The following is a 24765-nucleotide window of genomic DNA, read 5'->3' as shown; positions in this document are numbered from 1 at the left end:
GCCAGATAGAAGCAGGGGTACCCCAAGGTTCGGTGCTGGGTCCTGTGCTATACACAATCTACACCGCTGACCTACCAACGTCAAATAAAGTTGTGACTGCTACCTATGCAGATGACACTGCAATCCTCTCCTGCAGTAAAGACCCGAACACAGCATCTGCAAAATTACAAGAATGCCTGGACGAAATTGGACGATGGCTGAAAAAGTGGAGAATCCGAGCAAGCCCAGCAAAGTCCGTCCACATAACTTTCGCGTTAAAGAGAGGGGACTGTTCACCGGTAACACTGGATGGTGCTATCCTGCCAACAGACACGACAGTAAAATACCTGGGCATGCACTTGGATAGGAGACTCACTTGGCGAGCCCATATAAAGGCCAAAAGAGAACAGGCAAACAAAAAGTTTGCAGATATGTACTGGCTGCTAGGCAGACAGTCAACGCTAAGCCTGGAAAACAAAGTCCTAATTTACAAGTCTATCCTTAAACCGATTTGGACATATGGCATACAACTCTGGGGGTCAGCTAGTCACTCAAATGTTGAAATCCTGCAGCGCTACCAGAACAAAGTGTTAAAGATCCTGATCAATGCCCCATGGTTCATACGAAACACGGAAGTGCACGAGTACCTAGAAATCGCTACAGTCAAGGAGGAAATAGAAAGTTCTTCTGTATCCTACAAGCAACGCCTTGAACGACATAGCAACCATCTGGCTACACAGCTCGTGAATACAAACAACTGCCTGTTTCGGTTGAAAAGAATGCGATTGGCTTCCATATAAAACTTCTCAGGAAGAAAAAGAGCAGGGATGACACATCACAGGACGTGCACTCCCCAAAAGTCGAATTAACAATCAACATCAAATCTGATTAAAGCCGCTGGGCTGATTGCAGATATAAAAAAAATAAAAATAAAAAAAAACATTTTAACATACGTATTTTGTTTTAAAGTAGGTATTTTAATTTACCCACTTTCGTCAGCCCTAATGTGTGCGCACCACGAGTTTGCTTTCATATCATCGGGTGTTAAATTCGGTGCGATTAATATTTGCTCGCGGTAAGCCTCGTGTACACGCTACTAAACTGATGTAAACATGCCACGTTGACGGTTCCAACGTGGAACTTCAGACATTTGAGTCATGTCTGTTTGATGAAGAAAAAACTTGCACACACTCCACGTGGCAAATGCGACGTGTAAGTCTCGTGACAAGTAAAATTGATAACGCATAAGATTTACAAAAATACACAGACAAAAAAGAATTTTCCTGTTTTCATGCGTGCCACGCGTGATACACGTGTATTTTCAGGAGTTCTCCTGTGGTCAATTAACTAATAGAGATTACTTATTACGGCATTAGATCCGTCAATAATAGATACTTACACCACCCAGATATTTTTTTAAATATCCTTGGACATTTTACACTACGCCTCTTGTCCCAAACTAAGCAAAGCTTGTACTATGGGTACTAGACAACGGATATTTAAACATACTTAAACATATTTTTTAAAAGCGCTATTATAACATTGGTGACGGAATGAATTTCTGAGCACTCTAATGAATAACTAGGTCTCAGAATTAGTTACAAATCTATAAGCTTACGCTGAAGGGCGGGAATATTTTGATCCAATTGGGAAAGTCCACAAATAATTTCCCTTCATATAATCAAAATTCTCCCCTTCGAATCAAGAATATGAAAGAAGCAGACTTGATACGACCTGCAACCTTTCAAGAAGAGAGCGTATCTTCACCTTAAAGGCCGGCAACGCACCTGTAACGCCCCTGGGTCTGCGGGTGTCTATGGGCGACGGTGATCACTTGCCATCAGGTGATCCGTCTGCTCATTTGCCTCCTGTCACATAAAAAAAAATACTTAGACTCGTTCTGCGGTCAAAGTAAAGGCAGTCCGCACTTTAACCTGACCGCAGAACGCATTCATTGTGACATGTCCTTTAAAGCCTTACACTTACCTCTTTAATAACCATAGACTTTTCTTCCAGCGAACATCGTGGTGGCCACTACGGGTTACTCCATGGGATGGACGTCGCCCGTGAGCCCCATACTTGGCAACCTGACCCAGTCCCCTCTGCCTGAGAAGGTGACGGCAGACCAGACCGCGTGGATCGGGTCTTTGCTCACAGTGGGAGCCATATTTGGTAAGTTTATTCACTTTTTTTTAATCTGAAAAGAGAACAGGTTTTGAATTGGTATTGACGTTTAGGACTCTGCCAGAAAAATAGAATAGAACCACAGGTAAGTAAGAGAGAAAATGCGAACATCAGGCCTCTCCATCCCATCTGTTCAAATCCTTCATTTGACTCTGCTAAATTTAAAAGGGTCTTTCTGCAATGGAGACAAAATTTCCTGATGATGTTGAAGATTTTGACTTACGTAGGTACCTGGATAAATTAAAATCATAGTCTTAATATAAAAAAGATGAGACATGAAGATTAAATTACATACAACCTACAACCCGTTCAAGTTAACTGCGCACCTGGCTGCTATGACGTCACATCGACGCCCTGTTAAGGTGGCGGTTCGCACCGCGACAGAGACAGGAGACCGAGACACGAGACCGAGACGGGAGACCGCGACCGTTATTTGACTAAGGCAGAGACCTGTGTCTCTGTCTCGCTTGCAAACTGTCGCTTATACATTGTCTAAAGTCAAGTAACGTTCGCGGTCTCCCGTCTCGGTCTCCTGTCTCTGTCGCTATGCGAACCGCCACCTTTTACGGACGAGGCGAACGCAGCAAGAGTCGCATTCCAGCCAGGTGCGCAGTTACTTGACTGTGTTATACCAATCTATTCAGTCCATAAAACTAATGTGACCCCATGACATTTCAGGTCCCTTCGTCGGAGGTTTCGCAGCGTCAAAGATTGGCCGCAAATGGGGTCTCCTAAGCTCCTCCATCCCTCTCTTCGTGGGTTGGATCCTCATCGCGGCGGCCACCAATGTCGGCCTCATCTACGCCGGAAGAATCTTCTGGGGTCTCGCTGTGGGAATGATCTTCACTATTTCTCCTATGTACTGCGCTGAGATTGCTACGGTAATTTACAATTATAATAATACATAAAGTGTGCCCAATAGAAAGAGATTTATTACTTGTACACTCTCTAAGTTGAAACTAAGCTGAAGACAGCAGATTACTATTCTATTCTATTTTTGGAAGGGTAAGGCTCAGTTGCACCACCTAACTTTAACGGTAACTATAACGATAACCGGTGCTTTTTGGTATGGAGTTTGACAGATTTTTGACGTTTGTCAAAGTTAAAGTAATATGGTGCTACCCAGCCTTAGTCGCTTGTGGTGCATTTTTAACCAATCGGGAACTATTGTAAAATGTTACTACCCATTTTCGTATACGAACCTTGTATTGTTGGTCCTTGATAAAATTTTACCTGCTGCAGTGGATAAATCTCTTTGTACTTTGTCTTTCAGAGATTATGGGGTAGGGCTTATACAATTTTTTCTCTTTAGTCTGTGTGCCCAGTTACCACAAATGCCGTAATTCCATCTACGTATGAAGAATCAGAGATGTTATGGATATTCGTAACCGTAACCGATTCAAAAGTTTCGGATAGTTTCGGATGTAGGCAGTTTAAGCCTGATTTAGATACCTTTATAATGCCATCTAGTATCAATTTTTATTTTTTTATCACTTTTTATTCGATGTGAACTGTGCGGCCATGAATGAACTGTGTTGGACAACTATTGAAAATTGCATTCAAGCACAGATATCCGTAGCCATAACCGAAACTTTCGGATATCCGAAATAAAAAAATATCCGTAACCATATTCATTAAGAATATTATTTAAATTGTTTTCCAGGACGAGTCTCGAGGAGCTCTCGGCTCTTTTCTCCAGGCCTTCATCACAGTGGGTTTCCTGCTCGTCTACGGTATCGGGCCCTTCATATCGTACTCGGCCATCGCGTACGTGGGCGTGGCCTTCGTCGCGGTCTTCTGCATAGCTTTCTTCTTCATGCCTGAGACGCCTACGTACCATCTGATTAACAGTAAGTTTTTAAACCTTAAAGGTAACGGGTAATGAGCGGAAAAGATTCGAAATATATATATGATGTCTCAAAAGTAAGGGAAGATTTGAATTTACTGCAATTTTTGCAGCATTTTCTGTTGGTAACCCTGTAAAAAGAACAATTTAACATATAAAAGTTTGGATCGACACAAATGAAGCGTTTTACGTAATCATAATAATCAATATTATTTGTAACTGATGCTCTTTGGTGCGAGGCTTATGGACTGCAATTGCCTGAAATGTGATGATAATGATTAACTTTCGTAAAGGATAACACTATAAATTTCTACAATGCCAATGACCCCAAAGGGAATAATGATTTCGATATGATATAGAGACAAACGGCCATTATGGAAATCATTGGGCGAGGCATAATATGTTCCGCAGTGAACGTCCTATGGCTGAAATGATCATAATGATGATAGCGATATGTAGATATAGAGGTCATAAATCTTATCGATACACGAGAATTTTAGCTACTGGAGATCATTTATATCAACTACACCCTGAAGCTTAACCATCACTTGGCATCACTTACCTACCTAACTAATAAAAACCCACTTCTTCCAGACAACAAAGAGGCAGCAGCGGATTGCCTGTGCACCATCCGCGGCAGGTCTCGCGCGGGCGTCCAGGCCGAACTGGACCTTATGGCCGCCGACGTCGCTGCTAGTCAGGAGAAAACTGCCACGGTAAGGAATAGAATAGAAAAACTGTATTGACACAGTACATATACATAACACATAAACAACATAACGACACAACAAGAATAAAAAGACAAGTAACAATTACGAAGCCACTGCGTCAATAGGCTCCCTCCCGCTCAGCATTTTTCATGACGCCCTTACGAGCATGTCAAGAAGCTGGTCTTCCGCGAGTGCCCTTGCTGTTGGCATCGGGCATCCCCCCGAGGAGACACCGACTCGAGTTCGCTATCCCTCAGAAGGGTGCACAATGCAGGGAAATACTGTGGCACACCACCATTAGGCAAAAAGAGATTTTCCCTTGCCCAGCCTAATGAACAACTGATTAAGCAAATCACTTTGATCTAAGAGAAAATTGCCACGGTAAGACAAATAGAAAATGAGTCTAAAACCACACAGATTAGGATTATATTAAAAGTTCGGAAAAAACGGCGGATGGATATTTTATAAAACTTTCAAGTATGACATCCACAAATCAGATCCAGAGGAATGTCTATGTCTACTACCTATGAAAATTATGAGAAGATAAGGCAAAAATGCGAATGCAGCAGCGTAGGACCGATCGTGGAAATCTTTAGAGAAGGCCTTTATCCAGGCATGGATGTCATTAAGATGAAACGAACGAAGGCAAAAAAAATACAATAGTTACTTTCCGTCACGAAATAATTAAAGAAGGGAGACAATCAAGCTAAACATTATGGCATCTTTTGTAAATGGAGTTATAGTAAAACAGTCTTTGATAATACATCTCCTATAGCAATAATACCTTCCCACAGATTGCTGACATCTTCCGCGGCAGCAACTTCAAGGCGTTCTACATTTCCTGCGCGCTGGTGTTCTTCCAACAGTTCTCGGGCATTAACGCGGTGCTGTTCTACATGACTGACATCTTCACGGCGGCTGGGTCCACCCTAGAACCCGCCATTGCTACCATCATCATTGGAGCTGTGCAGGTAATTATTCATCATCATCATCATCAGGTGGACGTCCCACGCTGCGTGTTCCGTTTCCCACAAGGTGGACCGACGACATCATAAAGGTAGCAGGAAGGCGCTGGACGCAGCCCGCTACCAACCGGGCAACATGGAAAGCATTGGGGGAGGCCTATGTTCAGCAGTGGACGTCCTATGACTGAGATGATGATTATGATGATGATCATCATCAGGTCATTCAGTCCGCACTGCAGGAAGGCGACCCTCTCTTTACAATTTACCAGACAGATGAAGGAGCCTACACTTCCCACGCTGCAGTGCGCTGGCCATACGGATTGGGGAGATACTCTATTGAGATTTAAAACTAAACTCCATAAAATAATTAATGACACAAAATGACTATGGTACTTACCTATTAATTTCACCTTAAGTTTCAATATGGCCTTGATTAAAGATAAACATTAATTACTCACTATTTTAAAGTCTAAATGTAACATGCTTTCATGCAAGTGACAGTTTAATTATAACGATTCGTTAAACACGATTGATAGAACATATTCGTCAAGTTTACCATTTACTTACTATTATTTGACTTTATCAGCGCCCCAATCAACATTATCACAACGAAGCACAACATCAAAATTATATTCTCACGTTTAAAAAAAAAGGATTATATTGACGATATTATACTATTGTCCACAGCTAATGGCATCCTGCATCACTCCCTTCGTAGTGGACAGACTGGGCAGGAGGATTCTTCTGCTGATCTCGAGCTGTGGAACCGCTATTGGTCTAGTAAGTACAAATATTTTTATAATCACTACCATTGTCCTAACATCGGCGGCACAGGTTGCCACCAACCATCGTTCTATCCGTTCGCTTTAAGTTTGCCGCTGGCGATATGACGTCACTCGAAATGAAGCGTCTATAACTTTAACAAACTATATTTAAAATAATTTTTATTTATTATTTTGGATAAAAATTGTGTATTTGCGTAAAATAAGGCACATTAATTGCGTTTAATAACTAACTAATTGCGTTTAATCGCGGTTGGGAGAGGGGACGCTCATCCCACGGACCGGCAAACTTAGCGCGAACGGGTAGTACCAATGTTGGTCGGTTAATTTCGTGAGGCGTCCACACGTCGGCTATCATACATATCTAACAGAACAGAGACGCTTCAGGCAACTCCCAGAGCTTGCCCCAACGTTGGTCCAACGTTGCCAAACCAACCAACTATTTTCTAGATCCATACGTCGAACAAATGGCGTTAGGCCCAATGTTGGGTCAACGTGTGGTGCCAGTCTAAATGAACACGAGCGCTATTGCGTCTTATTGAATTTGAATAAAATTTCCTTTTTTTTCCCAGGGTCTCCTCGGCATGTACTTCTTACTAGCTGCCCAGAAGAGTCCCATAGCTGAGACGATCAGCTTCTTGCCGATCCTGGCTCTCGTGCTCTTCATCCTGACCTACTGCTGGGGGCTGGGTCCCTTACCGTGGGCCGTCATGAGCGAGCTGATGCCTGTCGAAATCAAGTCGGTCGCCGCGCCCCTCGCTACGGCTTTCTGTTGGGGGCTTTCCTTCTTGATCACCAGGTAAGTAGCATAAATGTGACTGAGACTCCCGTATTCACAAACGATGCTTACTTAAGTGAAGCAGTGTTCGTGTGTCACCCTGTGCGTTCACACGCACTGTGAAACCTCATAGTAATGATTGTGAATACGGGCGTGAGTTTCTTCCCCCACTTATTCTCAGCACCTGCCAATATCTTGTCCCGAAGTGATGATAGGGCAAGCTATATTTGGGCGTGTATTAGTGCCCTGAACTGCCCTGAAAAGGACCTACTCCTACATAGGTACTAATCTATACTAATATTATAAATGCGAAAGTAACTCTGTCTGTCTGTCACGCTTTCACGCCTAAACCACTGAAGCGATTTTGATGAAATTTGGCATAAAGTTTGAGTCCCGGGAAAGGAAATAGGGTAGTTTTTATCCCGGTTTTTGAAACAGGGACGCGCGCGATAAGGTTTTTCTGTGACAGACAAAATTCCACGCGGGCGAAGCCGCGGGCGGAAAGCTAGTAAAAAAGAAATTGAATTTGTTAGAAGCAATGAATGAAATATTTAAAACGAAATTAATGGGTAGGGAAAGAAAGGAGACTAATGCTCGTTTTCACCATCAATCCCTAATTTTTAAGAGACCCCTTTGAAAACAAAATTCCTGTTATGTGTTACCATAGGGGTCACTTAAAAATAAAGGATTGATGGTGAAAACGGGCATACAACCTATAGATTTTGTAAGGCTACAAGCCATGATCATCATTTGCAGGTACTTCAACGCAATCGCGTTGGCTGTGGGCATGTACACGGCGTTCTGGATCTTCGGCATCTGCTGTGTCGGGGCCTTCTTCTTCACTCTCTTCGTCGTGCCCGAGACCAAGGGCAAGAGCTTCACAGAAATCCAGGATATCCTCGCTGGAAGGTATGTATGGGTTTGAAAGAAAGAAGAAAGAAAGAAAAATATTTTTATTTAGTCCAAACATCCTTAGACTACTTACAACAATATAATTACTTACGTATGTAGTTAAATTTGAACTAAAATGGCAGCCACTCAGCATGTGCTATGCCCTAGGTCAAGACCTAGAGTTTCGCAGTACTATACTCGGCGCAGACTCGTGGCTAGCGATGTAATAATAAAACAGTGCACATCACGTTTTTTCTCGCTCTCACACTGGTTATGGGGGACGTCACACAAAGGCATAGCGTTGTTTATAATACCTAGTCTACACTAATACACTCAACATCAAATAAACCGCACCTTCCGCGACGCGAACTTAAAAGGTTTTTTTCTGACACAATCATGGTGCCCCAACAATATTGGTGTTATTTGAAAGCCCAATAAATATCCTTAAAGAAATTCACATTTAATTTCTTAATAAATGTTTAACATATACTATAAATGTGACTTGAAAAAAGACCTCACTTTGGGCTCACCTCTGGGATCAATTAGACCAAATTTTATGGTTATAAAACCAAATAATGATCACACGTGTCCTCTTTAACAGATGGATAGCGATTAATCCCAACTTAACAGTTTTATAGCCATAAAAGTTGACTCAAGTGTAACTACCTATTTTTTTGTGACTCTGGATCCTTCTAAAGACAGATTTTTGGGGTAAAAACCTTTCTTTTAATGAAATGAAGTTAAGAACTAGACTTTTAAATGGTGCTAATATTGGTGGTAAGTGGGGATGCATACGTTTGAAAGTGCTTGTCGCGGGAGGTGCGATTTATTTGCTGGCGAGTGTAATAAAACAGTGCATATCACGTTTTTTCTCGCTCTTACACTGGTTATGGGGGACGTCACACAGAGGCATAGCGTTGTTTATAATACCTAGTAATTAATAAAATATTGGCGATTACTTAACCGCCTGCCACGAGTCTGCGTCGAGTATAGTGGTGATATTTTGTTCCGGTGTTTCTTCTTAGCACTTGCCATAATGTTTGTCTGGAAGCGCTGGTAGATCTCAAACGGTAAGGAGACATTGAAGAATTTTCTATTATTATTATTGTCTTCTTTTTACCTTTTTTTTACGGGGAAAAAATGCGTTGACGAGGCATACCCACTAAAAAGACCCCGGTGCTCCGTCACTCGCCATAAGTGGGAGGTAACTGTGGTTTTCCGGACAAAGCCTTCTCTACCACAGCCCCCTCCCAACCTAACCTTCAGAGAGCCTCTTTAGTGTCTTAAAAGACGACCTGTGGTCGAGTGACGTAGGTAAACACACCAGTTTTCGTCGTTTTCCAGTTGTGAAGAAAGATAATAAAATAACTAATTTGTGGATGGGGTTGAAGTAATTCGGTGTACTGCGGCAGCGGCGATGACTTATTATAATATACCTACTACTTCAAAAAATGATTGCTTGAACACATCGACCCTAATACCTTTCACTTGCTTTAATTAATTTATAATACTTTCTTTTTTGTTTCAGAACAAGCAAATCAGAGAAGGCTTAAACTAGAAAAGACAAATTTGCGAATGTTCATCGTTACTACTTAATATTATGCTATTTTATATCGCTAGAGTTTATAGTATCGTTGTTTTAAATGACACGTCATTTAATGAAGCGTGTGCCGTATAAGTATGTCCAAAGAGGTATAAATATAAACTTATTTTGTAAGGAATAGGTATTTAAAAAGATAACTATAATTTATTCATACAAAAAACGGCATATTCTGAAAGGCATCACAGTAAAAAAATGTTTGAGAAGCCCTGACTTACATATTAATTTTCTAGTGAATGCTTATGGAATTTAAACATGTATTTTGTAATTTAGCAATTAATAACTATTGAAATATCATTTTTATGTTGCAATAAATTGCATTTTTGCTACAAAATTTTACATTATAACATACCATAGAGCACCCCAAAATGTTCCAGGATGTGCCATTCTGCGATGTGAATTTAAGGTCTTTGCTAACATTACGACCCACCCATATGAAATATTTTAATCTAATGTATTTATTTATTGGAAAACAATTATACAGGAATAATAAAATTGTAATTTAACTACTTATTAAGTTATTAGCACTATGGTGATGTAGGTATTATATTTATCAAATAGTTTTATCGAATTTTTGAAATAATTGCAACTTATTCAAACCGCTGTAGCCGTAATTTTAATTGTAATAGAAAATACAGATTTTTAGTAATTTTAATTGTAATAGAAAATACCGATTTTTAGTAATTTAGAAGTTCGACATTGCCTTTTTTGATTTATAAATCTTTCAGACTTTACTAAAAGTACAAAGTAACTATAATAAAATATAAAAAATATACTAAAATATAAAAATATAGACGTAGCTAAGGTGCTGAAAAACTGTAATTTGTGATAATTTAGATGAATTTAAATGTTTTGTAAATACTAATTATATTATAAATGTTTCATATTGCACCACTCGGTGGCGTGACGCCTCTGCCAGTGTTTTGTATATTTTGAAATAATATTTTTTACTATTTGTATGCCAGTGCTTAGTGTAGTTGAGCGTAGCGTCATCGATTGGTGCATTTACCCTATTTTGTTATGAAATAAATGTTTTTAATTTTAATAATGCGTTTATTATTAATTTAGTCTACATAATTTGATTATTTTTAATGTCGAATGTTAATTTAAATTTTCTATACTTCTTTACAACTTTTCAAATGGATTATAATAATTATTAAATGAAAAATCCAATGTATTTACATAAAACATTTATTCGAATCATTTTCATACTTAAATTATTATCACTAACATCAGTCTTCATTGTACAAGATTATACTCAACTTTATAGCTAATGATATACGTAGTTATAGTAAAATTTTAATAAACCATAACTGGGAAGTATGAGATGGTGGAAAACTGTGGCTACTACCCTTATGCAGTATCTACAACCAAAAGTTTTACTAATTACTATTAATTTAAGGCACTTTGTTGCTTTTTTCATTAGCATTTTACGATTATTAGAAAATTAATAGCTTGTCATTTAATTATTTTACTATCTGATACAACGCCAATCTCACGAATATCATATTTGAATAGAATTATTTTACTCATTTAAGAATTTATTTCCCAAAAAAGTAAATACCACTTCTGGTATATTGTCAGTTGTCCATCATAATATTATAGGAATCGTTTATTTTATGGTGATTATACTCAATTATAAGAACACTATAAACATGTCAAACCACAATACATTAGGGGCAAGTTTTTTTATATAACTTTTAACTGAGTAAACGGTGTTGTTGACATATTTTCTATAAAAAACCGGCCAAGTGCGAGTCGGACTCGCGCACCGAGAGGGTTCCGTACAAACCTGCAAGGTTTACAAAGTTCGTTCATTACGACAATCGAGTCATAACTATGGTATTTTTATTGCAAAATGAAATTCATAAGGTTATTTTCATATTTATTAAAAAATATATATTTTGTAATGTAACTAAAAATTTAAGGTTTTCGGAATTTTTCCTTTATCCCAACTAATATTATAAATGCGAAAGTAACTCTGTCTGNTTCGGAATTTTTCCTTTATGTGTGCTATAAAACGTTGCTTCATGCCAAATTTCAAGATTCTAGGTCGACTGGAAGTACCCTTTAGGTTTTGATTCCCTTGCGAGTACTTGCGAGTTTCAAAATATGCAGCTTAAATTGCTGTTTCTTTTGATTGCGTTGACATAGAAGTTTGATTTTGTTACAGCTTAAAGGTATTATAGACCTGAGTATTTGGTATGAATTTCAATTTAATACCTCTACGCGTTTATGAGGAAATGGGTAGTAAGTTTAAAATTATTAAAAAAAAAATATTATGTGGTGTAACTAAAAATTTATGGTTTTCGTAATTTTTCCTTTATCTATGCTATAAGACGTTGCTTCGTACCAAATTTCAAGATTCTGAGTTCACGGGAAGCACCCTGTAGGTTTTGATTCCCTTGCAAGTGTCGAAAATTTGCGGCATAAACGGCTGTATTTTTTGATTGCGTTGGCTTAGAAGTTTGATTTTTTCACAGCTTCAAGGGACAGTAGACCTGAGTAATTGATATAAATTTCAGCTTCATACCTCCACGCGTTCCTGAGAAAAAGGGTCTTGACAGACGGACGGACGGACAACAAAGTGATCCTATAAGGGTTCCGTTTTTTCCTTTTGAGGTACGGAACCCTAAAAATGTCAAATGTCAAACTTCAAACGTTAGATATTATCATAACTGAAGAATTAAATTTTGAAATTAAAACCCTCGGGCCTCGGGGATCCAGCAGTAGACGTCACCTGCTGAAACGAACACACGAAGAATTTTTTTAAAAATATTTCCTACTGAAACTGTCAATGACCCGATTTGACCCGAACTTACTCTTCAGTTGAGTTATCTGACGATTGAAATATCATCCCTTATTTTAATAAAAGTTGTCTGAACATTGAGAAATAAAAAGAGGCCCTAAATAAAAAAAGAGAAAGAATAACTCACTCAAACTCTTTCTCTATTTGATCCATCGCAATGAGCACCTCACATACGCTCCCCGCGTAAATTCTGACGTCATCATCTTTCTTAATCCTCAAACTGGCAGAATACAACTTCTTATACATATCCGTCATTTTCTCATAGTCCTTATTGCTCTTCGATCTACAGTACTGTATTATACTCTTCAGTATAAAGTGTAGTCGATTCTCGAAAAGACCCAAAAGACTGTGTTCGTTCTTCATGGTCTTTTCGTCGCCATCTTCCGGTTTCGGCTGGTCTTTCTGGTCTTCTGGGTCGCGGTCTGTGATGACCTTCATGATGGAGTGGCACTGCCTGAGCAGTTGGACGGCGTTTTGAAGCGATTTTAATTTGAGGTTCGGAGTCACTGAAAAAAGGAGACAAATAAGATGACGTTTTATAATAAACATGATCTTTATTCTTAGTAGCTAACCTAACGATATATCGGAATGAAACTACCATTTTAGTTGAATTTTAAGCTCACGTAGGAGTTTTGGAGACAGTAACGTTGCTAAGGCAAACGTAGGCAGTTTTGAAGCACATACCGACTAGGTCTCCACGTAGTTGTGACCGCGTGCCACTACAAAAGTAGACCTTGTGCCACAGCCACAAGGCGCAGATTACCTTACGTCAGCGTCTCATTGCCACAGTGAGGAATCTGACAGCGTCCTGGAGTAGTTGTAGCGCGTGCCACTGCAATATTAACCTTGTACCGCGGACACAAGACGCATATTACCTTGCGCCTCCGTTTTGAGCACTCCATCGTCACGACAAGAAACATACGGGCGTCCTCGGTAATTGTAGCAGCAATATCGACATTACGTAGCAGTTATAAGGCGCAAATTACCTTGCGCCTGCGTCTCGAGCGCGGCCACGTGCTCCATAGTTACTGTAAGGAACATGGCAGCGTCTTCAAGGGTCGCGAACATATTAGCAGCCGCAGCGTAGTTGTGCCACTGTAATATGGACCCTGTACCGCGGTCATAAGGCGCATATCACCTTGCGCCTGCGTCTCGAGTATTCCATCGTCAGGGCAAGAAACATAGCGGCGTCCTCGGTAATTGTGGCGCGTGCTACTGCAATATCGACATTATACAGCAGCCATAAGGCGCAAATTACCTTGCGCCTGCGTCTCGAGCGCGGCCACGTGCTCCATGGTTACTGTGAGGAACATGGCAGCGTCCTCAAGGGTCGCGAACATAATTAACGGCTGCTGCGTAGTTGTGCCACTGTAATATGGACTTTATACCGAAGCCATAAGGCACAGATTACCTTGCGCCTGCGTCTCATTGTAACAGTGAGGAATCTGACAGCGTGCTGGAGTAGTTGTAGTTTTTGTCACTGCAAAATGAACCTTGTTCTCTGGCCACTAGAATCAAATTACCTTGCGCCTGCGTCTCTAGCGCGGCCACATGCTCCATGGTTACTGTGAGGAACATAGCAGCGTCTTCGAGGGTCGCGAACATATTAGCAGCCGCTGCGTAGTTGTGCCACTGCAATATCGACCTTATACTGCTGCCATAAGGCGCAAATTACCTTGCGCCTGCGTCTCATAGCTCCGACGAGGAATCTGACAGTGTCCTGGAGTAGTTGTGCAATATGGACCTTATGCAGCAACCATAAGGTACAAATTACCTTGCGCCTGCGTCTCGAGCGCGGCCACATGCTCCATAGTTACTGTGAGGAACATAGCAGCGTCTTCCAGGGTCGCGAACATGTTAGCAGCCGCTGCGTAGTTGTGGCGGGTCGCGTTTAGAAGCGTGCGGCGTTTGGGACCGTCTTCGCTCGTTATCCTGGGAAGAAAAGTAAATGATATAACAAGAGTATACATATTTACGTACTCAATAAATAGACAATTACAATTAGATGTATTTTTATTTTTATACATCACACTACCAGGCTAAAGCCATTAAGATTTTATTTTAAAAACCACACCATTTCTAATACTGTACATTAAGTTTACACGTCCCAAAATTGCAAGAAAAAACAATTTCTTGTGGAATTTTTTAGAGGAAGCCTTTATCCAGCAGTGAACGTCCTTTACGAGATCGAATCAGAAATGAGGAGATCCGTAAACGAACTAAAGTCGCTGACATAGCCCGACGGATTAGCAAGCTGAAGTGGCAATGGGCAGGGCACAAAGTACGCACAACTGACGGCCGATGGGGCAGCAAGGTTCTGGAATGGAGGCCGCGTACCGGAAAACGCAGCGTGGGACGTCCACCCACAAGGTGGACCGACGACATCATAAAGGTAGCAGGAAAGGCCGCTACCAATCGGGTAACATGGAAAGCATTGGGGGAGGCCTATGTTCAGCAGTGGACGTCCTATGGCTGAGATGATGATGATGATGATGATGATGAACGTCCTTTGGTTGAAACGAATATGTTTGACACGACATGTCTCTATCGTTTTAGCGCTCACGAGTTGGCGCCCCGGTAGAGTAAAGTCACTGTCACTTGCTAGTGGCGAATACAGTGGCGCCAACTGTTATGTATAAAAACTATGGCCATCAGTGAAATGAATTTGATCCTGAATTTACCTGTACTGCGAGTGGTAGAGCGAGCCGAGGCGATGATGTATCATGGCTGCGCGAAACTGGTACAGATACTGACGCGGCCCAGCGCCCAGTAGACAGTGCTTTAGAGCGTGCTTCAGGGCGTCTGCTACTTCTGTCACCTCCTGCGGAACGATAATTACCATCTTTAACACTTTGGTGGACAGTACAAGATAAGAATTACTTCCCAAATGACACTACTTATTCACGTACATTGCCTATGGGAGTAGTGTCAATGTAAAACGAGTAATTAACTCGTCGCTTGCCTCTCTAACTGACGTAACTGACATTTAGCAAAATTTTCAAGCGATTAGACAGATCGATTCGTCTTGCAAAACTGATTTAGATGGTGTAGATAACTCACGGCCGAATACTGAAACGCCATTTAAATATTTGACGGCTTCTCAAATAGTTAAGCAGCTCCTAAACTTACATTTCGCATACTCAAAACAATATCTGAGCAGTTCTCAATTTTTAAGCACCTCTCAAATTAAGTTGCACTTAAACGCCACTCAAATGAATTTTCGCATACTGAAACGCCATTCAACGCTAAGCATTACTCAAACAACTGTCAAATCGTCTTAAGCAGCTGTTAAATTTGAGAGTGCTTGCCCGGTATCTTAAATCCTATTCTTATACCTAAATCGACCTAAATAGTGGTAAATAATGTGTGTCATCGTTATCATTTCTTTCGAGCCTTGAGGAAATACCTAGATCTAATCGCAGGAACGCAATAAGGCTGAACGCTATTGAAAAATATTATTATAATGACATGCNAGGTGTTTGACTCCAAGGTGATGAAACCAAGAAGACCAAAAATGTCTGTTCTTACATAGTAGCACATTTTGTTTGAATTGTGCTAGTAGGGAAAATTGTTACGACGATGACGTCATCGTCGTAACAATTTTCGCTATTGGGAATAAAGTATTCCTCCTCCGACTGAACTGAGATTATTGTCTTCAACTTTAGAAATCTTATTATCATCTAAGCAGCGTTTAAACATAGGAATTGACATCAGCAAGTCCATGAAAGTTTTTTTCGATTTGATCATCCGAAAACAAAGCCATTTTTACTCCAAAACCAACCATTTACTTTAGCAACACGAAAAAATAAAGTATACGTAAAAGGCAACAGGGGTGATGAGTCACCCCAGCAGTGTCAAAATATCAAAAACATGAACCTAACGCGATATGTTGACGCATGCGACTGATAGCTCTCCCTCCAATTAGAGAATAGACCAAACGACAGAAAGACACAACAACTGCAACTAAACGTATGAAGACTTTTTTGAACTAGTGGGGTGACTGGTCACCCCTGTTGCCTTCCGAAGGTTAAGTAAAATGACTTCGACTTACGGCAGCGTTGTTTCATCGGTGATACAATGGGCCGCCGTCAAAACGTATCTGTTACTGATCAGGGTTCCGCCACAATACGTCTTAATTTGATTAGCGTCGTTGTACTCTAGAAGTACTGTCCATGGATATTCATCTATAGCGGTGTCTTCACCCCCTGGAAAGAAAAAAATCTTGATATTAGCGAAGACAAGGAGCGGGTCGAACTTTATATGGCACATTTGAGGTTTTTGTTTAAGAATCGCAAATATAACAGAACAATGCTACAGAAACTAGACGGCTCTTAGGCCCGATTCCCACCAAGGCGGAGGCGAAGAGCGGAGCGGAGAAGTGTTTTGGATGCCAATCAGTTTTCATTATTTCCACTTCTCTCGGCTCCGCGCGGCGCCGCCGCCGCTGTCAAATTCTGTATAAAGAATATTCCACCCGATATTTTCTGCGTTGGTCCGCTCCGCCTTGGTGGGGAAACTGAGCCTTAAGGTGGGTGGGTCAACGCTAGACGAGTTGACTTACGAGCGCGCTTCGAGGCTCGACTATGCTCCGCCTATTGTCAGTTTTTTGACGAACACAGGGATTTAGAGGCGCTCCGAGTAGAGTGATTGTTGAAGTCTCGTTGTACATCTCCACACTACACCGCGAGTAGAGCGGGTCGGCTTGCGTTCAGCTGGTGCTCGGCTCGTCTAGCATAGACTCACCTTTACAACTTGGAAATAAAACGTGTGTTACCCACCAAAAATCTTGTCACCACTGTTGGCGTCATAACCACAACATCCACTAGCGGGATCTGGAGGGAACGCTGTCATTTGACTCTGGCAGTTGTCCCAGGGCTCGGTGTTGAACTGCGGGGGAGGGCCGCAGCACACGTCGAAACGGCCAGTGAAACATCTGAACAGCCAAATATATTCAAACAACAATATGTGTAAGGCCTGGAGGCTACCCTGAAACGTTGTTTACGTAGTGTCGGGTTTATGTCACAGTCGCATCTCGTTTTGCGTGAGGAGCAGCAACAATAACGGTTAACGTCTTTCGGAGTAACCCCGCTGGTTCGTCGTACACAGCGATAATCACGCGGATGCTGGGCAGTAGAGATGAGACGTATTTACTAGAACAGATCCACACACTAAGTATTTTACAGTACTAGGCGGCACCTATTCCAATTTTTTAAATACTTGATCCACCTAGTATTTTATAAATTACACGATTTCCGACCCTACAATCAAAGTAATAGAGGTTATTATTGCGTAATCCGTAGTCGTGTATTACGCGCACCTAGTATTTCTCGCTAAGCTTATGTGCGAACGTAGAGATTCACTCCGTCTCTGTCTGACCAAACAAATTTGAGCGCGACGAAGCAAACACACACAAACGTAGTCAAACCATATTCATGTAAATAGGAAAAATTATGTAAATATTTTTATGAAATTGATATCTTTTAAATACGCCAACTTTTAAGTTGTCAGTCCTAAGCCTGTTGAAGTATGAAGAGAGGAATTATTATTCAATTTCAAATTGCATTATTCATACTACGGTTGTATCTTTAAAAAAAAATTGTATTTTAAAGTCATATTACGTGGATTAGTCCGCACTAGTCGCGTCAAGTATGCTACATAAACATGCCTATTTCTGAGGAATAAGGGGACATCGCATAGCAGCATTTCCAAGAGTTGTTGATTTGTCAATTTGATGCTCTGTCAACAATGATAAATGTCAATTGTGGTTACGTTTCGGTCCACGTTCGCCACTTATTAGATTTCAACAATAAAAAGTATCACCTTTAAAATTATTTTTTTAATTAAATAAAAATGCAAGCATAATTTTTTTTTTATGACAAAACGAGATTTATATATAATAGAAACTAAAAATAAACTGTTCTATGTTAAGTTGATTGAGTATTTTTCCATAAAAGACAATACATAACCAAACGATGCTGCGTGTAATGGATAAAAAACGTAAAGTTATCATTTGTGTAAATGAAAACATACTTTTTTTTGGTAAATGTTGCCATTATGTAAACATTTGAGAGCTGCTTAGCTGATCACGGCTTCAAATCCGTTGAGTGGCGTTTGAGAATACCATTTAAAATTGAAGGATACTTAAATTTAGGAGCCCGTCAGCTGAGTGAAAGATTTGAGTAGCATTTCAGTATTCGGCCGTCAGTTTCGAAAAAAAATGTCAGATACGACAGTTAGAGAGGCAAGCGACGAACTATGACGTATCATTCTTTACTACTTGAACTCCTGTGGACGTTACAGTCCATCAATGTTAACATCAACAATTTATGCGTTTTGATAACTCTTATAAATGTGGACAGCTAGGGACTGGAATTATTTGCATACTGTTTTCTTCCCCGAACACTATAATTCGAGCCACGATGAGAGTGATTAAGCATTTACTAGGCAAGTATACCATCCTAGATTGCGGTTGGAGGTTGGAGGCCAAGCTGTAAATCCTGCCTATTAGAGAGCTGGTAGAAAATGGTGGGAAATCGTGGTGGGATATTGTGGTGGGAAATGGTAGTAGGAAATGGTGGTGGCAAATTGTGGTGGGAAATTGTGGTGGGATATTGTGGTAGGATATTGTGGTGGGAAATGGTAGTAGGAAATGGTGGTGGGAAATTGTGGAGGGATATTGTGGTGGGATATTGTGGTGGGAAATTGTGGTGGGACATTATGGTGGGAAATTGTGGTGGGATATTGTGGTGGGAAATTGTGGTGGGAAATCGAGGTGGGATATTGTGGTGGGTAATTGTGATGGGATATTGTGGTGGGAAATCGTGGTGGGAAATTGTGGTGGGTAATTGTGGTGGGAAATTGAATTGTCAGTACAGTTGCCCGGCGCACGTGTACAGGTGGCAGGACAGCTCCCACGCGACCAGGTCCCACACGAGCGCGGCCCGAGGACCTGAGACCTATCGTCAGGACACTCACCGGCGCTCGCTCGGGCTCGTCCTGCATGAGCCCGGCGCGCGTGTACAGGTGGCAGGACAGCTCCCACGCGACCAGGTCCCACACGAGCGCGGCCCGAGGACCTGAGACCTATCGTCAGGACACTCACCGGCGCTCGCTCGGGCTCGTCCTGCATGAGCCCGGCGCGCGTGTACAGGTGGCAGGACAGCTCCCACGCGACCAGGTCCCACACGGCTTCGGCGCCGCACGACGAGCGCGGCCCGAGGAGTTTTAGAGCTTCATTGTATAGGTCTTCTGCTTGACTGTAGAGGGTACGCTTCTCCACGCTGTAGGAAGATAGATAGTACATAATTAGAGGTCCGTTTTCCCAAATATCTGAGAGCATGTTAGAAATTTATATTCATAGCAAATAGTACAGATATAGTAAGTGAAAAAACCTAATGACCCCAAGCTACCCATCCTCATCGGTCACGCGTAATTATATTGCTGTCGCGACTATGCGACGGGCGGCCGCAGTGAGTGCGCGAGCGTGACAACAATATAATTACGCGCAAGTGATAAGGGTGGGTAGCTTGGGGTCATTGGACAAAATTCTACGTGCTCACGGACCAGACTATAGACCAATAATCTGGTGAAGATCACGGGAAGTATCTAGATGCGGGCAGCGCAGGATGGATCATTGTGGAAATAATTTGTGGAGGTCGTTTAGCAGCGGGTGGAAATCCTGTAAGATCTATCAGCAGCAAATGTCTTTTCGTCTCTGACAGCTTTGTGTCTTGGGTGTAAAATGAAATTTTTGCGGAAAATATAAGCAGAGAAACATCACCCGAAGTCCCCTTGGCTGCAGTGCGCGCGGAAGCGGTGGTAGCGCGCCTTGTTGCACAGCAAAAGAGCCAAGTTGGGCGCGTCGTTCACTCGCTCGAACAGTGAAGTCGCCTCGTCCAAGCACTGCGCCGCCTTGCGCGAGAGAGACGCGAATTGCTTCAGTGGGGCTTGTGAATGCTTGCTTAAGTGAAGCAGCAACGCTATGCAAAGTCGAACGCACAGCGTTGAATAGCGCCAGGATTGGTTCGTGCGTGTCACTCCGCCACTCAAGTATTATCTATGATGCTTGTTTAAGTGAAGCAGCCACGCTATGCGAAGTCGAACGCACAGCGTTGAATAGGGCTCTGTAATTGGTTCGTGTGTCACTCCGCCACTCAAGTACTGTCTATGAATAGGTTTTGGGACCCTGTGCGTCTCACTGTGAGACCTCATAGTAATGTTTGTCCACAGTGACTCACCCGAAGTCCCCTTGACTGCAGTGCGCGCAGAAGCGGTGGTAGCGCGCACAGTAAAAGAGCCAAGTTCAGGCGAGATACATGCCTAGAACTTCCTTGCTGTCGATAGAAAAAAACCTCGGATCTCAAAGTCACTTACCCAAAGTCCCCTTGGCTGCAGTGCGCACGGAAGCGGTGGTAGCGCGCCTTGTTACACAGTAAAAGAGCCAAGTTGGGCGCGTCGTTGACTCGCTCAAACAGCGCAGTCGCCTCGTCCAAGCACTGCGCCGACTTGCGCGAGAGAGACGCGAATTGCTTCAGTAGGGCTTGTGAATGCTTGCTTAAGTGAAGCAGTAATGCTATGCGAAGTCGAACGCACAGCGTTGAATAGCGCCAGGATTGGTTCGTGCGTGTCACTCCGCCACTCAAGTATTATCTATGATGCTTGTTTAAGTGAAGCAGCAATGCTATACGAAGTCAAACGCACAGCGTTGAATAGAACGCTGTGATTGGTTCGTGCGTGTCACTCCGCCACTCAAGTATTGTCTATGAATAAGTTTTTGGGATCTTGTGCGTCCACGCGCACTGTGAGACCTCATAGTAATGTTTGTCCACAGTGACTCACCCGAAGTCCCTTTGACTGCAGTGCGTACGAAAGCGGTGGTAGCGCGCCTTGTTGCACAGTAAAAGAGCCAAGTTCAGGTGAGATAGATCGTTTGCAAATAAAAAGTTTTCTATTCTATTCTATTCTAGATACATGCCTAGAACTTCCTTGCTGTCGATAGAAAAAAACCTCGGACGTCAAAGTCACTTACCCAAAGTCCCCTTGACTGCAGTGCGCACGGAAGCGGTGGTAGCGCGCCTTGTTGCACAGTAAAAGAGCCAAGTTGGGCGCGTCGTTGACTCGCTCGAACAGTGAAGTCGCCTCGTCCAAGCACTGCGCCGACTTGCGCGAGAGAGACGCGAATTGCTTCAGTAGGGCTTGTGAATGCTTGCTTAAGTGAAGCAGCAATGCTATGCGAAGTCGAACGCACAGCGTTGAATAGCGCCAGGATTGGTTCGTGCGTGTCACTCCGCCACTCAAGTATTATCTATGATGCTTGCTTAAGTGAAGCAGCAATGCTATGCGAAGTCGAACGCAAAGCGTTGAATAGAACGCTGTGATTGGTTCGTGTGTGTCACTCCGCCACTCAAGTATTGTCTATGATGCTTGCTTAAGTAAAGCAGCAATTATATGCGAAGTCGAACGCACAGCGTTGAATAGAACGCTGTGATTGGTTCGTGTGTGTCACTTCGCCACTCAAGTATTGTCTATGAATAGGTTTTTGGGACCCTGTGCGTCTCACTGTGAGACCTCACAGTAATGTTTGAAATTACGGGTGTTAGCCTTGTCCACAGTGACTCACCCGAAGTCCCCTTGGCTGCAGTGCGCACGGAAGCGGTGGTAGCACGCCTTGTTGCACAGTAAAAGAGCCAAGTTCAAGTGAGATACATGCCTAGAACTTCCTTAGAAAAAAACCTCGGACGGCAAAGTCACTTACCCAAAGTCCCCTTGGCTGCAGTGCGCTCGGAAGCGGTGGTAGCGCGCCTTGTTGCACAGTAAAAGAGCCAAGTTGGGCGCGTCGTTGACTCGCTCGAACAGTGAAGTCGCCTCGTCCAAGCACTGCGCCGACTTGCGCGAGAGAGACGCGAATTGTTTCAGTAGGGCTTTGGCTTTGTCTGCCTTTGGGTCGGGCTCTTCGGCGTATTTGACGTAGATTTCTGTGTGATAATGGTTTGTTTGCTTAAGGATAATCTATCAATAGTGTAAGGTTCAAGAAGAAAGAATCCTTTTCGAAACTCAGATAGTAAATGACTTGAATATAATCATAAAATATCTAAAGAGGAATGGTGATGTACTGAGATATCACAAAGAGAAGAGGGTTCGAAAAAAATCACATGGATAAATTATCTTTTGAACAGGCAATTGGACGTGCATTAAATTATCAATTAGTTATACTCGACAGGCTAAAGTTTAATATGACACTTATACAAAAGTTAAAGATGTTTTTTAAGGGAATGATTTACCGGGTATGGAACTTTTGATTGCTTTTCTATTATGACATCATAAGCGTAAAGTACAGAGTAAAATTTAAAAAAAAGTATGGTCTTGGCGAAACTATTTACACACTAAAATACAGGTTGTAACATCACTCACGTTGCGCGGTGTTCATGTATCTGACAGCCAGCTCGTTGTTAACTGACGCCAGACGCCGCAGCAGTTCGCTTCGCTTATCTCCTGCAGCTTCGATACCTCGCCGGTAGAATGAGCAGGACGACAGCATTGCTTCTGTCTCATTCGCTGGCCAAGTTAGGTCTGGGGAGGAAGTGAATAATCAGAGGTGGAATTGTGTAAAGCAATCGTAATCATTTGACAATTCATAACGTACGATTATTCTGTCAAACGCTTTGTTTAATTGACTTTATCGTACGTTATGAACTGTCAAATAATAACGATTGCTTTACACAATTCCACCTCTGGTCATTTCATCTATCAATCAATGACAATGTTACCGTATTTCATGCACTGGCGTAGTGTAAGACAGTGGTGTCAACTAGTGATAGTAATGTATAGCGACTTTAGAAGACTCGGTGTTTCTTTACAAGATCGAATCAGAAACGAAAAGATCCGTAAATGAATTAAAATGGCTGACGTAGCCGGATTAGCAAGCTGAAGTGGCAATGGGCAGGGCACATAGTACGCAGAACTGACGGCAGATGGGACAGCAAGGTTCTGGTGTGGAGGTTACGTACCGGCAAGCGCGTGGGACGTCCACTCATAAGCTGGAGAGACCTAATAAAGGTAGTAGAAAGGGGCTGATTGCAGGCCGCTAACAACCGGCCAATCAGGAAATCATTGGGGGAAGCCTATGTTCAGCAGTGGACGTCCTTTAGCTGAAATGATGATGATAATGAAACTTACCCAGATTAAACTCATCCTCCACACATCCGTCCACCTCCTCAGTCATGTAGCTAGCATGTAGGTTTTAAACCTTTGTTTGTCACCTGTCATCCGCTTTGCAATGGAGGGAAGTCGAACCTTAATTTCGAACTCCTCCTATGTTCTTCTGATTAATTTCGTTGCGGGTCCAATGACAGTTTAACTTTCCCCCGGGACACACTTGACCTTCATTGGTTGGGTTTTTGTGGCGGTCAAGCTGTAGATCCTGGCTACACAGGAGTTGCAGTGGTGGGAACGAGAGGTGGGAATAGCTGTTTACGTAGTTTCGGGTCTATCTGTCACCGTCGCTCATGCTGGCATCTCGCTTTGCGTGAGAGGAATGGCAACACCCGAAACCTCGGATAACGTTTTTCGGAGTAACCCCGCTGATTTAGCGTTCTTGCCTCGCTTGCTTAGTATAGGTAAACTTACCCAGATCAAACTCGTCCTCCACACTCCCGTCAACTTCTTCCGCCATGTCACTCTCTATCTCTAGTCTAAGACGAGCATCCAGCTCGTGGTCGGTGTCGAACTGCGCGCGGAACTGCTCCAGCCGGTGCCAGTTCTTGCTGAGCTGGAAGTAGTTGTCGCCGACCCTGCCTGGAGAACACACGGCGTATTAGGCTTAACAAATNTACGTGGATTAGTCCGCACTAGTCGCGTCAAGTATGCATGCTAAATTACTACGTACTAGGTGGAATAGGTATTTGGATCGAGTATTAATAAATACTAGGAATAGGTGCACCTAGTATCAAATTTACCTAGTATAACCCATCTCTACTGGGCAGTTCTCGTATTTGCATCAAATCTTAACCGCCTCAGTGCCTCGCCAATTAGAACCACCCAGGAATCGCATGGTTTTCGCGCATGTCTATTTTAGAAATTTTCGAGGAAGGTCCAAAATTTTTAAAAGAAGTCGCTTATTTCAAAAGGTTAGAGCATAGGGCACAGAATAAACTGGACGCAGTTGAGGGTGTAAGGTTTATAGTCATATTTTTGGTATCACTGACCTGGAATTCCTCACATAG

At 42.3% G+C, this 24765-nt stretch overlaps 2 protein-coding genes across 2 annotated transcripts; one reads left to right on the top strand and one right to left on the bottom strand.

The window, feature by feature from the left end:
- Positions 1-1975: 1975 nt before the first annotated feature.
- Positions 1976-9923, top strand: LOC114359026 (facilitated trehalose transporter Tret1-2 homolog). Its single transcript, XM_028313258.1, has 9 exons — positions 1976-2151; positions 2842-3044; positions 3827-4013; positions 4604-4725; positions 5514-5690; positions 6372-6464; positions 7039-7265; positions 8001-8153; positions 9664-9923. The coding sequence occupies exons 1-9, from the start codon at positions 2028-2030 to the stop codon at positions 9686-9688; spliced, it is 1311 nt and encodes a 436-aa protein (XP_028169059.1). The 5' UTR covers positions 1976-2027; the 3' UTR covers positions 9689-9923.
- Positions 9924-12592: 2669 nt separating this feature from the next.
- On the bottom strand, positions 12593-24356 carry LOC114359025 (erythroid differentiation-related factor 1-like; the record flags this gene model as incomplete). The annotated part of the gene is made up of 7 exons (XM_028313257.1): positions 12593-13050; positions 14319-14476; positions 15226-15362; positions 19641-19824; positions 22299-22518; positions 22955-23113; positions 24170-24356. Coding segments are annotated over 7 exons (1428 nt in total), but the record flags the coding sequence as incomplete, so codon positions are not given.
- Positions 24357-24765: the final 409 nt, after the last annotated feature.

This window comes from Ostrinia furnacalis, unplaced genomic scaffold (assembly GCF_004193835.3).
Source record: "Ostrinia furnacalis isolate ACB-3 unplaced genomic scaffold, ASM419383v2 OfSCF4204, whole genome shotgun sequence".
Taxonomy (NCBI): domain Eukaryota; kingdom Metazoa; phylum Arthropoda; class Insecta; order Lepidoptera; family Crambidae; genus Ostrinia; species Ostrinia furnacalis.
The sequence above is the reverse complement of the archived record's forward strand: the minus strand, read 5'-3'. Positions and strand labels throughout refer to the sequence as shown.

Bases quoted from the DNA above. Each gene is read 5' to 3' on its own strand.
- LOC114359026 (XM_028313258.1), top strand. From the start codon at position 2,028: ATGGGATGGACGTCGCCCGTGAGCCCCATACTTGGCAACCTGACCCAG. The intron at 5,691-6,371 runs GTAATTATTCAT...TATTGTCCACAG, and splicing joins TCATCATTGGAGCTGTGCAG to CTAATGGCATCCTGCATCAC. The intron at 8,154-9,663 runs GTATGTATGGGT...TTTTTGTTTCAG, and splicing joins CAGGATATCCTCGCTGGAAG to AACAAGCAAATCAGAGAAGG.